The 13,723-nt window shown below is 51.7% G+C and overlaps 1 protein-coding gene across 1 annotated transcript in view; it reads right to left on the bottom strand.

The window, feature by feature from the left end:
* LOC144733054 (E3 ubiquitin-protein ligase TRIM11-like) overlaps positions 1-12,506 on the bottom strand; it is a 40,140-nt gene extending 27,634 nt beyond the window's left edge. The window contains exons 1-2 of the mRNA XM_078614792.1: positions 11,849-12,506; positions 11,198-11,293 (exon numbers count right to left, since the gene is read on the bottom strand). Coding sequence (XP_078470918.1) covers positions 11,198-11,293; positions 11,849-12,424 — 672 coding nt within the window. The 5' untranslated portion in view covers positions 12,425-12,506. The remainder of the gene's footprint in view (positions 1-11,197; positions 11,294-11,848) is intronic.
* Positions 12,507-13,723: the final 1,217 nt, after the last annotated feature.

The raw sequence follows: 13,723 nt of genomic DNA, 5'->3' as shown, positions 1-13,723 counted from the left end.
ACTGTGGGTGTTGGACTCTGCCAAGGGTGCGACTTGTCTCTGCTCCTTTTTGTGATTTTCATGGACAGGATTTCAAGGCACAGTTCAGGTATGGAGAGTATTTAGTACGGGGGCATGGAAGTGGCATCGCTGTTTTTTGCAGATGACGTCCTCTTTGCCTCGTCAGTCTGTGATCTCCAGCGTGCACTGGAACAGTTTGAGTGTGAAGTGGCTGGGATGAGGATCAGCACTTCCAAATCTGAAGTCATGGTTCACTCTCGGGAGACGTTGGATTATTCTCTCCCTGTGAGGGGGGAAAAGCTGCCCTTTGTGAAGAAGTTTAAGCTATTCATAATAAAGGTTTTTGGGTTAGATCGCGTTAGTTATAAATGTGTCATAACCCTCCACCACCTGACACGGCCAAACAGTAAAAAATGTGTCACGTTTACAAAGGGCAGACTCCCGTTCCTAGATATTTTACTGGGACATGGTCTAAATGGCAAAATAACACACAGCATTTACCGAAAGCAACCGCACACTGATGCCTATCTGAATGCAGATTCACATCATCACCCAGCTCAGAAATCCTCTCTTATCAAGACACGCATACATTGGGCTAAAACAGTGTCAGATGGTGAAAGTCTAGTGAGAGAAATCAAACATGTTAAATAAGTACTAAGACAGAATGGCTACAATAATGCTCAAATTAACAGAGCACTGAATGCCAAATCACGAACGCAAAGCAACACTGCTGAAAGCGATAAGATTATTCAAACAATTAAAATACCATATCTCAGGAGTAACTGACAAATTAGCCCGTGTTTTGCAAAAGCAAAACATTAAAGTAAGATTTGGTACAGTACACTAAATTCAAAAACTGGTATCTGGCACTAAAGACGAATTGCCTAAATTATCAACAGAAGGTGTATATCGGATTAATTGTTTGTGTGGCAGATGCTATATTGGACAGACAGGACGTAACATCAACGTAAGCTAAAAGAACACCAAAGACATATGAAATGATCTCAAACACAACTGTCGGCAGTGGCAGAGCATGCTTGTCAACAAGGACACTCAATTGATTTTGATAACGTTGAAGTGTTGTGTAAAACTAATTATTACTGGCCAAGACTAATTCGAGAATCCATTGAAATTGAGAGAAATACAAATAACTTTAATCGCTCTGACAGCTACAGGCTTAGTGCGGCCTGGAAGCATATGATTAAATAAATAAAATATATAATACAATTAAAATTCCTTATAAGGGAAACAAATACCAATGAATAACAATTGAATGATTACCAATATATTATATAATTACAATACCCTCCCTGCCTCAAATCACTGCACCTGAATGAATTAAATGATGACGTCACCCTGCTGCTGCTCTATTTAAGATCGGGAGCAAGAGAGCCTCACCATTCCAGCAAATTGCAGGATGAAGCTGGATGGAATTACCAGCGAAACGTCGTACTCAAATTTTAAATTATGTTGATTCACTCTTCAACACACCAGTGGGCTAAAGTAATGAATTATTTGTCCTTTGTGAACGTGACATATTTTTTACTTATTCTTAGGTTTTTTCGGTAAAGTCACGTAGGTAAAAAATTGAAATTAAAATTACTAAAAGTAAAAAAAACACGACGTTTCGGAGGCAACACAAGCTTCCGTCTTCAGGTGGAACCGTCACAGCCACGACAGCTGTATCAAGTAAATGAGAGATTACAAGAGCTACCACTCCGTATATATAATGGTTGAGGGGGGAAGGGCCCGGAAAGGCACGCTTTTTATTAATATGGTAAGGTGAGGCTTAAGACTAAGAATAGACTGCATAACAAAAGACTGAGCCTTTGTTATGGAGAGGTGCGGTTTGTGACTACGCCTAGCCTACATAACAAAAGTGTGAAAAAAAGAAAAAACTAAAACCTGGTAAAACAAAACTGGCTGTCTATCAATAACCTGTAATAGTTGTCTGTCAAATAAGATGGTCCAAATAAGTGTAGTTAAATCTTTTTTGCATGGTTAATCACATCTTTCCAATGATTACTCAGTTTGTAACCATCATCACGGTTGAAATTATGTCTGTGTTTGTATATTTGTATGGCTTCGTGTATAAACCTTTGATGGTAGCCAGGAGGTTTGCAGAGCACCTTGGTCTCGGAAAAGACAATTTCATGAGAGCCCACAGAGTTGTAGCAATGATCGGCTACGGCCGAAGAATCAGTTCTGCCGTGTTTCAGATCTGACTTGTGCTCGCGGACACGATGAGAAACATGACGTTTCGTTTCTCCAATGTAGCAATCACCACAACTGCAACTCAGTTTTTAGACTCCAGGATACTGTAAGTCAGGAACGACATCCTTCACAGATGGAATCAGATCACGGATTTTATGCACTGTACTGAATCGGACTTGGATCTTATGTTTGTTTAGAATTTTGGAGATCTTTTTGGTCACGCCTGCTATGTATGGTAACGTGATAGTTTTGGTCGGAGTTTCATGTTGCTGTTTCTGTATGGTGGGAGAAACAGCTTGGCGGATGGTGCGGTCAGAGTATCCGTTCATCCTAAGGGCCCGATGTACATGTCTTAATTCACCGGCCAGGTGGTGTTGGTCAGACATGCCATGGGCTCTGTGGTATAGCGTTTTGATGAGAGAATTCTTTTGAGATGGGTGGTGGTGGGAATCCGGTTTCACGTAGGAATCTGTGTGGGTGGCTTTCCTGTAGAGAGAATGTCCCAAGGATCCGTCAGGTCTCCTCTCAAACAGAATATCCAAGAATGGTAGTTTACCATCTTTCTCCACTTCCATGGTGAATCTGATGGATGGGTGTCTGGAATTGATGTGGTCCAAGAAGTGGTTCAATGCTGGGAGGCCATGTGGCCAGATGACGAAAGTGTCATCTACATACCTCTTCCACAGGGAAGGACGCAGGGTGGATGTCTGGATGGCGTCTGATTCAAACTTTTCCATGAACATGTTGGCTATCACTGGTGACAAGGGGGAGCCCATAGGGGTACCCTCATTCTGTTTGTAGAAGGTGCCATTCCAGGGAAAATAGGTGTTGGTGAGGCAATGCCTAACCAGCGCAGGTACATCAGAATTCAATCCATGTTGGACTAAGTCCTCAATTATTGTTAGGGTGTCCGGTACTGGGATTTTGGTAAACAAAGATACTACATCAAAACTGACGAGGATGTCATCAGGAGATAGTACCATGTCCTTAACCATAGAGACTAATTGGGTTGAGTTGAGTACTGCCGAAGAGGTCTTGCCTGTGAAGGGAAGCAGAGAGTCTGATAGAAACCGGGCTAGTTTGTAGGTAGGAGAGTTTATCGTCGACACGATGGGTCGTAGCGGGGTGCCTTCTTTATGGATCTTATTTTTTACTGTTTGGCCATGTCGGGTGGTGGAGGGTTACGACACATTTATAAATAACGCGATCTAACCCAAAAATCTTTATTATGAATAATATTGGTTGCGAAAGCCTACGTGTTAAACTAAGTAAAAATAACTCGGGGTTTCTATCCCAAGTGATGGTCATTGGGAGCAGGAGATTGGACGGTGGATCGGTGCGGCATCCGCAGTGTTGCAGGTGTAGTGGTGGTGTTGACATGCGCCAACAGTGATGGATCACGGGGCGGCACGGGGCGCGGGGTTGGGCACGCGATGTGGGCGTGGTTTGGACGCGCGCGCCGGTGGTGAGGCGCGCTGACACAAGGTGCGAAAAGAGGATCGTAGCGAGCGCCCAGTGATTGGTCAAATGGGATGGGTGCTCTCAGCGACGTCCGCAGAAGGTGCTTAAAGGAGGACGCGCGAGAGCACTCGAGGTTGTTAACCAGTTGAAGATCGAAGACGGAGTGGAGGAGGTAGTGGCCCGAGACCCCTAGTCCCGCCGTCCTTGCCAGGACCGGGGCCCTGTGAGGCTCGGAGCTGAGACTGTGAAACCCATAGTCCGACGCCCGTGTGGGTCGGGACGGTGGGACCCAGAGTCGAGACGGACACCCTGGCTGGGTGTGTTCCGAGAGGCTACGGGGCGTAAGAGCCCGTGTCGGTGTAGCCAGGAGAACTGTGAGGGTTAGGCTGGTGTTAGCCACCCGTGTAACTAAGTGGGTGTTAGCCACCCGTGTAACTAAGTGGGTGTTAGTCACCCGTGTAACTCTAAGTTGGTGAAATAAAAGAGTGTGCTACCCGTGAAGTCGTCTCCCGCCGAGTTACTACATTACAACTGGCGTCATAAGTAAACCTGTCTTCAAGAAGTATGGACACAAGGAAGACTACCCGTACCCACGAGTGAGATCGGGAAGACGACGGCGTACCGGAGACACCAACCTCGGGAGGAGAGGACGAGGAGTTGCCGCCGATGCAGCACTTCGCGGCGATGGCCGATGCTCCGCTTGCCTTCGACACCAGCCTACAGGACGCACACTCCCGCCTGGCGGAGTTGCTGCTCGCCGCCACTGCCATTTTGGCGGAAATCTCCGTTCCAGCGGGCGGAGGGACGGCTGCGGGGTTGGAGGAGGGAGCGCGACCGGAGGGATCCCGCCAAAAGGCGTTTCGCGCCAAAAGTTTTGAGGTTGGCGCCGTTTTTGAGGGTCCGCCACCAATTGGCGGGAAGCGCGGACACCACGTGGCCGGAGATCTCCACACAGCGCAGCCCGCGTCATCGGCGCGCGCCGGAGCTCTCCATTATGCGCCTGCAGACGGAGCCGACATTTTCTACAACCACAGTGGCGCGCGGGAAAATCGTTCCGACGACGACGACGACCGAGTCCTCCAGCAACAATTGCCCGCGCTGTCGGCGTTCAAGGCAGACGGGGGCGATTGGGGAGCCTTCCAACGAAGGTTCCTCGCACATCAAGAAATGTCGGGGTAGTCCGACACCACTGCTCTGCGCGCGCTGCCAACGATGCTCGACGACGACGCGCTTGCAGCCTTCACGTCCGCCCCAAGGTCGTCCCGCTCAACGCTCCAGGCCGCGCTACACCTGATGGCTAAGGTGTTCGGGCTGCCCTCGACCTGTCGCCACCAATTCTACGATCGGCGAAAGGTGGTTGGAGAAACAACGCTCGCCTATCGCACGGCGCTGCTCGCCTTGGCGGACGCGGCTTTTCCCCGCATGGACAAGGAGGGGAAGGACGCGATGGTGACGGAGCAGCTGCTGGCGTTGGCTCACGGCTTGGGAGTCCCCATCAATGCGGCGGACGAAATGGACATCTGCTCCCTGGGGATTGCCACGAGTATTCACGCTTACGAAGTCCTCAAGCGAAAGCCGACGGTCATCTGTGCATCGGCGGGGAACGGGGCACCGGCCGCCACGGTCGCCGGGCCTCAGCCTGCTGCGGCTCGGGAGGAGGCCTTCACTGTATCGAGATCGGGGGAGTGGAGAACGGGAGGTCGTTCGCCCACACGTTCATCCCGCAAGCTGGAGCAACCGAAACCTACGACGTCCCTCGTCGTCTGCTACAACTGCGGCCTTCGGGGCCACGTCGCGTCCGGGTGCCGGGCCCCGCGTCAGCGCGCCACGGGACCACGTCCGGACGACGACCAGGGCCACAAGTCATCCCAGCTAAACCCGGCAATTCGCGGCACCTCACACGCTCGGTCCACATACACGGCACGTTCGGGTCGCCGCTTGGCGGTGGGGGGACCGCGTATGGGCACCGGGGGTTCGGTTCGGCGAGAGGGGTCCGTACACGGCCCGAAAGCAGTCGAATGGTCCGAATTGGCCCACAGGATTGTGGCTGCGGCGGCCGGGTCGTCCGTGGTAATGGGGTTTATTGACGGGGTTGAGGTCCGGGTGCTTGTGGACACGGGTGCGTCGGCCACTATCATTTCGGACCTTATTTATAACATTCTTCTCGTCCAATGTCGACCCCTTCTGCCGGTGGACGTACCATTTTATACGGCGAACGGGGGATCTTTGGGAATCATCGGCCAGATTCGGGCGACTATTTGTATTGGCGATATCAAATTGGCGGGTCCTATTTTTGTATCATCATCGCTGGCCGTTCCTTGTTTACTAGGTACGGACTTTCTGTCTAAAATGCCCATCAAAATTCTCATAGACCAGGCCTGCATTGAGCTTCCATCGGGACGGCGGGTTGCGTTTTTGACGAGTCCTACTAAAATACGCACGGTTTGTGCGACGGTGCAGGCGCTGGCAACTCAGACTGTACGGGTGCCCCGGGATTGCAAATGTTGTTACCCCTTCGGTTGAGAAAACCCCTCGGGGTAGATGCGGGGGCACAGGGAGTTCTGTTGGGGCCGTCTAACAGAGCCAAAGGGGGCCTCGACTTAGCGGTGGCTCAGACCATGGTGAGGGGAGACAGTGAGCCGTTCATTATGGTCCTGAATACGGGGTCGCGGCCGGCCGTGATTACGCAGGGAACGGTGCTGGCTCACGCCGCGCCGCTACCCGTCGAGGAACAGCTCGTTGCTCACGCGGATTCGAGTGCCGATACGCATCCTCGAAGTGAGGAGGGGACAGAGTGGTTGGACTCGTTGTGTGCCGGGTCTAGTAACTTGTCCAGTGTGCAGTTGGGAGCATTGAGGGGCTTGCTACTCGAGTTCGCTGACGTGTTTAGCAGGCACAAGTACGATATTGGCTGCACGGACCTGTTGCGCCACCACATAGCTACAGGGGACGCGGCCCCTATTCGACAGAATCCCTTTCGGCTCAGTCCAGCCGAGAAGGAGCATGTGCAGTCGGCGGTTAATGACATGTTGGCGGCCGACATTTCAAATTTTAAATTTAAACGTCTAAATGTTTTCTGCTTCGGGAATCGGTCAGGTATTTGGGCCATATCGTTAGTCGTTCAGGGATCTCGACAGACCCTGCTAAGACGCACAGCGTCAGCTCATGGCCAACGCCAACCTTGGTCACTGAAGTCCGCAGCTTCATAGGATTCGCCTCCTATTACCGTCGTTTTGTCAAGCAGTTTGCCACCATAGCTAGGCCCCTGCACGCTTTGATGGCTAAAGGTGTGCGGTTTCACTGGGGGCCGGAGGAGGAGGCTGCGTTCTGCTCCCTTCGTGACGCCTTGGTGCAGGCTCCCCCCTTGTGTTACCCCGATTTCACGCAACCGTTTTTGTTCGACACGGATGCCAGTAACACGGGTATCGGGGGAGTGCTCTCACAGGTGGTCGGGGGGGTCGAACGGGTGGTCGCCTACGGTAGCAGGGTTCTGTCCCCCGCGGAACAACGCTACTGCGTGACACGTCATGAATTGCTGGCGATTGTGTTTTTTATACAGCAATTCAGGCCGTATCTTTACGGCCATCATTTTACGGTTCGTACGGACCATGCGGCTCTTCAATACGCCATGCGGGTGGCGCAGCCATCCGGCCAATTGTACCGATGGTTGGAGGTCCTTCAGGACTACCAATTTACGACGATTTACCGTAAGGGATTGCGCCACTCGAATGCGGATGCCTTGTCGTGGTTGCCGCCGCGCACGGAATGCGCATGTCTGCTGGTATCGGCGCGGTGTAAACCCCCTGTCCCAGTCCCCGCGGAAGTTGTGCTCGCCGCCACTGCCACCGAGGGAGTCGACGCTCCCACAGGGAGGGACTCGCTGTTAGCGTTGCCTCTCATCGAGTGGGGCCGTCTCCAGATGGCCGACAGCTCCCTACTCGCGCTACGTCGGAAGGTTGACGCTCCCGAGGGAGGGGAAACGCGGGTCGGTTCCTGGGTGTGCAGACAGGGCCTCTTGATGAAGTGGGACAACATGTCCCGGGCGTCACGCGCTCGTTGTGCCATTTGCTATGCGGGGTAGGGTCGTTCTGGCTGCTCATGAACGACTCATGCATCTGGGGTTTCACAAAACGCTCGCCCTAATCCAGCGAGACTATTATTGGCCGGGGATGGGCAACGACGTGGCGAACATTCTTAAGGGATGTGTAGGGTGCGCCCAAAGAAAACCGCCACCAATAGCGGCTAATCCACCGCTGCAATCCATTCAGGTTTCGCGCACAAACGAATTGGTTGCATTAGACATCTTGGGGCCCTTTCCCGCTACACCTAGGGGAAATAAGTTCCTGCTGGTTGGTGTAGAGTACTTCACCCACTGGCCCATGGCGTGGCCACTCGCCAACCAGTCGGCTGCGGCAGTGGCGGACGCCTTTGTCCAAGGTTATGTTTTGGACAAGGGCGCCCCCGAACGCTTGCTGACGGACCAAGGGAAACATTTTTCGAGCGTCTTGTTGCGCGAGGTGTGCGACCTGTTGGGTACAAAGAAAGTGCGTACCTCCCCGTACCACCCGCAAACTGACGGAATGGTTGAACGTCTGAACAGGACGATCACGTCTATGCTGTGCCAACAGGTCTGCGACGATCAGGTGGATTGGGACTTACAGGTACCGGGGGTACTCGCTGCCTATCGAATGGCCCCTCATGCGGCGACGGGGTTTTCCCCATTTTTTCTTATGTATGGGCGGGAGGCCGATCTGGCCATGGACGTCCAACTGGGGATTTCCCAGCCACGTGCAAAATCTAAATTGGCAGACCACATCAAATTTAATATCGCCAAATTGACTGAAGCGCAAGAGGCTGCGAGATTGAATTCGCGGTCTCGGCAGATCGCGAACGAGAGATTGCATGGACGGAGGGTGCATACGCACAATTGGAAACCAGGCGATAAGGCCTGGCTGCATTGTCCACATGCACCGTTGGCTACGTCCCCCAAATTGTTGAGACCATGGAGGGGACCGGTGGAAATTGTGCGGGTTGCATGACCCCAGAGTATACAAATTAAATGGGGAAAACGCCGTTGGTACGTGCACCCCTCCCGACTGAAACCCTACGCGGCACCGCGTGACCCCGTTTAATGCCGTAACGACCGAGCGTGTGATGTGACCGTCGACTCGGGGAGGGATGTGTCACAGGCTGATCCTCACGTGTCTCCACCTGACCCACCCCCAGGTGTCTCGGATCTGACGGCTGTTGACCGTCGGGAACCAGAACCCCGCGGCACGCACGGAGCCCCGATGCCTGGCCCATGCCTTCCTGAACTGCCGCCACCACCGGACGGTCATCCGAGTCTGGTGCCGTACGACGGACCGGCAAGGCGGACTCGGGCTAGAACACAACACTTTTCGTGAAAGAAAAAAAAAAAAACGTTTTTTCAAACCCGACCTCGCCGCCGTGTTCCCCTCTGCCGGGGTAATGTCCCGTTCAAGGGACGCTCGGAAAGAATGGGACGCTGCACGAGTCAGAAAGAAGAGAATATTTTTTTCTTTCTGCATACACATTTATTGTTGTCACTCGCCGGATTGTACATATTGTTCTTGCTGTTGTAGTGGCATTTGCTGATTTTTGCGGATGGCGATGTTCGTGTTGTGTTGTGTTGTTATGTTGTTCTTGTGTTACGGGGCACACATGAGGGGGTGTTGTATGTTTTGTAGCAGCCGGGTCGGCTGCGAGCTATGTGGTAGGGGGTGATGTAGTGGTGGTGTTGACGTGCGCCGACAGTGATGGATCACGGGGCGGCACGGGGCACGGGGTTGGGCACGCCATGTGGGCGTGGTTTGGACGCGCGCGCCGGTGGTGAGGCGCGCTGACACAAGGTGCGAAAAGAGGATCGTAGCGAGCGCCCAGTGATTGGTCAAATGGGATGGGTGCTCTCAGCAACGTCCGCAGGAGGTGCTTAAAGGAGGACGCGCGAGAGCACTCGAGGTTGTTAACCAGTTGAAGATCGAAGACTGAGTGGAGGAGGTAGTGGCCCGAGACCCCTAGTCCCGCCGTCCTTGCCAGGACCGGGGCCCTGTGAGGCTCGGAGCCGAGACTGTGGGACCCGTAGTCCGACGCCCGTGTGGGTCGGGACAGTGGGACCCAGAGTCGAGACGGACACCCTGGCCGGGTGTGTTCCGAGAGGCTTCGGGGCGTAGGAGCCCGTGTCGGTGTAGCCAGGAGAACTGTGAGGGTTAGGCTGGTGTTAGCCACCCGTGTAACTAAGTGGGTGTTAGTCACCTGTGTAACTATAAGTTGGTGAAATAAAAGAGTGTGCTACCCGTGAAGTCGTCTCCCGCCGAGTTACTACATTACACAGGCACTGTATCGTTCCATGGTAGTGAAGCGGGAGGTGGGTTCTAGAACAAAGCTCTTTCTTTACAGGTCAATCTACGTTCCCACCCTCACCTATTGTCATGAGCTTTGGGTGATGACCGAAAGGATGAGATCGCGGGTACAAGGGACCAAAATGAGGTTTCTCCGCAGGGTTGCCGGGCCCTCTCTCCGTGGGTGAGGAGCTCGATAATCTGGGAAAGCCTCAGAGTGGGGCTGCTGCTCCTCCGGTTCGAGAGGAGCCAGTTGAGGTGGTTTGGGCACGTGGCAAGGATGCCCCTCGGTAGACTCCCCCTGGAACGCTCCTGGGAATGTTTCACTGGTTGATACTCTTGGGTTGACCCAGGACACGCTGGTGGGACTATGTCACTCGGCTGGCCTGGGAACGCCTGGGAATTCCCCAGAAAATGCTAGAGTCTGTCACTAGGGAAAGGGAGGTCTGGACCGCCCTACTCAACATTCTGCCTCTGCGACCTTCACCAGGACAAGTGGATTGAGAAACGAATGAATGAGAAAACTCATGCAAACAGGCTCCGAGCAATATCGTTTAAGATATATCAAAAGTAGATTCAATTACGTAATTAACTGAATCATTAAAATGTACTACATCAAAAGCGTTAATCACTAATACATCATGATTCGTGTATATTCAAGTTAAAATGCTTTAAATAATAATTGGCTCTACGTTGTGCTGCTTTAGAGGTAGGTGCGTGTCATGAGAGCAAAATTGTTTTCCAGAATTCCATTGCACTCTCTTTATAGCCGCATCTCTTGTGTTTATTCTAGCATTCAACAGCCGATTTCCTGTCGTATTTTATCGTCATCTTCACTCGTTTAACGTCTAATTTATAATTCAATACAATCGTTGCTCCATACTGCTTTATTTGATCTAATCCATTGCAAATCATTCGAGTTATCTTGCGACGTGCTTTGAAGTCTCACGGGAGATAAACCTTTTTGTGTAAAACGTTGCATTGACAAAAAATACGTTTCAATCACCCGTAACTATAATAACGCAATGTCCTGCACAGTTATCACACACTGACTCAAGCCTAACATGAGTGTTCACTTGAATCTACGGAGTTAACCTCAAGGGGAGAGTCACAGACTCCACCCAGGGTGGAGGTCACAGGGCCACAGAGGCCACGCGCGGTACCTGCACGTCCTTGCGAGTGGCCTTCATTTGTCCCACGGACGCCTCCGCCTTTTTCCTGTCCTCCTCCACTGCCCGCATCTCCTCAGCGACTCGACCCTGTAAGAGACGAAGTCATCAGAGGAGATAGTTCTGAATTGCCCAACAGAAGCGTGGTGAGGAATTCAGCCTGGACTGACTGAAAAAGTCTAATAGGCAAGGGACCTGTGGACAGAGAATCAACCCACGGCGATGTTTGTTGTATGATATGTTTCTATTATACCCAGGTGACAGATTTTTATCAGCTCATGTAGAGGTATCAGAATCAGTATATGTATTTATATTGGAGGAATCTGATGTGCTATAAAGCTCTTTTTCACAAATATCCAGTAGTGGTGGGTAAGAACGTTACAACAACAAACTATACAAAAACCAGATAGTAGTGCAAAGTACAAGAAAGATAAACAAATCACCCAATAACATACAACTAAGCCATTCCCATCCTACCAGGCAAAGCCCACCGAGGCATCAATAATTTTTTTTAGAAGCGACCTGGCCACAAATGATAACTCATCAAAGTGGTTTATCATGCGGAAATGTCAAGCTGCCAAATAATCTCATTGCATGTTTTTTTCTGCACCTCAGTGGTTTTCGCTGTTGGCATGCGGGCCTCACCTTCCGTGTCTTATGCTCGTTCTCCAGCGTGTCGACATCATGCCCTCGATGTTCTCCAGTGAAAGCGCAGACTGTGCACACGAGGCTCATGTCTTGCTTGCAATAGAACATGAGCTCCTGTTTGTGCCTCTTGCACTTGCGTTCTTCAGGGTTCACATCTGGTGAAACCAGGACGTGATCCTTCAACTTCGCTCTCTCCAGGTGAGGCGCGAGGTGTTGCCTGCAGAAGGACATCTCACACTTGAGGCAGGTCTTCACTGCAAGCGTCTTGCCTTCTGGGCAGTGGTCACAGAAAACAACAACACCACCAGCAGCAGCAGCAGCCATGGTCTCAGTCACTCGCAGCTGCTCTATGAGGTTGGCGATCGTCACGTTCCTGGTCAGCTGGGGTCGTCGAGGGAAGGTCTTGCGGCACTGCGGGCAGCAGTAGGAGTCTGCCTTCTTCCAGGCGTCCTCCAGGCACTGGAGGCAGAATGAGTGGCCGCAGCTCAGCGTCGAGGGGCAGTCAAACGTGTCCAGGCAGATGGAGCAGGTCAACTCACGGTCCACGTTCTCAGCGGGAGCTGCGCTCGCCATGACCCGAGGATGCACCCAGAATAGTTCTTCACTGTGGCTCAGAGAATATAATTGACGAGTTGTTCTGTGCGCAGCTCACAGAGCGGAGACGAACAAGGAAATGAACTGACTTCACCTGCAGTTAAGTTATAAATACCTCGAGACACGCCCTGGAATGTTCCATACGGCGGCTGGGCTCACCTGTGTAGACGTGGCGTTACAGTCACGCACTGTGTAATAGTTAAAATCGTTTTTTGTGTTTAGTTTGTCCTTCCCCTGCACTTCCGATTAGCACGGTTGGCTACGTACGGTGTGGAGGAAGTTAAACATACATACATAGCTTTGACCGGTCTCAATTGATATATTTGTACAAACAAAACCCAGCAGCAGCAACCCGGGACACAGCGATAATGGTTTGTCCCACAGGCTGATTGACCGGCTAGGTCAGGCTGTGTGCATTGCACACAGTGGAACCGCACCTTGTACAAACATTCTGATGTAAAGGTGAATCATCTTCTTAGGTTTTTTCGGTAAAGTCACGTAGAAAGTAAAATAAAATAAAAACAAAAATCACGACGTTTCGGAGGCAACACAAGTCTCCGTCATCAGGTGGGACCGTCACAGTCAGATTAGCTGTATCAAGTGAGGCAATGATTCAAGATGTAATCCCTTAAAAGCGAGTTGAGGGGGGAGGGAGAGGGAGGGGGGAGCTCATCAGACTATGGTAGCCAATGAAAGGAACGTATCGGGAGGGAGGGGGGGCGAGGCCAAAAGGGTGGGCGATGGACGTGGAAGCGCTTGTGCGCAAGCGGCCAATTACTGCACACGCCAACACAATGGAGCGATTGTGCGGAAGCGACCAGCCACTGCACCCGCCAACACAATGGGCAGAGAGGAGGAGGGGAGGTCTAATACACATGATAGACAAAAGAACGAAAATGATGATGGGTACAAACTTAGGGGGAGCTCATCAGACTATGGTAGCCAATGAATGGAACGTATCGGGAGGGGGGGGGCGGGGGGGGGGCGAGGCCAAAAGGGTAGGGGACGGACGTGGAAGCGCTTGTGCGCAAGCGGCCAATTACTGCACACGCCAACACAATGGAGAGAGAGGGGGAGGGGGGGTCTGATACACATGATAGACAAAAGAACGAAAATGCCCATGTTTATACCAATGCTGGCTGAACAATGAAGAGAGTACTGTTAAAATAACTGGGGATGTTAACACTCGGTAAAGTACAGTAAAATAGTGCCTGTCAGATAAGATGGTCCAAAAAAATGTGTGATTAAGTCTTTTTTGCGTGGTTGATAACATCTTTC

The sequence above is a fragment of the Lampetra planeri genome, chromosome 45 (genome assembly GCF_965212315.1).
Source record: "Lampetra planeri chromosome 45, kcLamPlan1.2.h2, whole genome shotgun sequence".
In the NCBI taxonomy this organism is placed as follows: domain Eukaryota; kingdom Metazoa; phylum Chordata; class Hyperoartia; order Petromyzontiformes; family Petromyzontidae; genus Lampetra; species Lampetra planeri.
The sequence above is the reverse complement of the archived record's forward strand: the minus strand, read 5'-3'. Positions and strand labels throughout refer to the sequence as shown.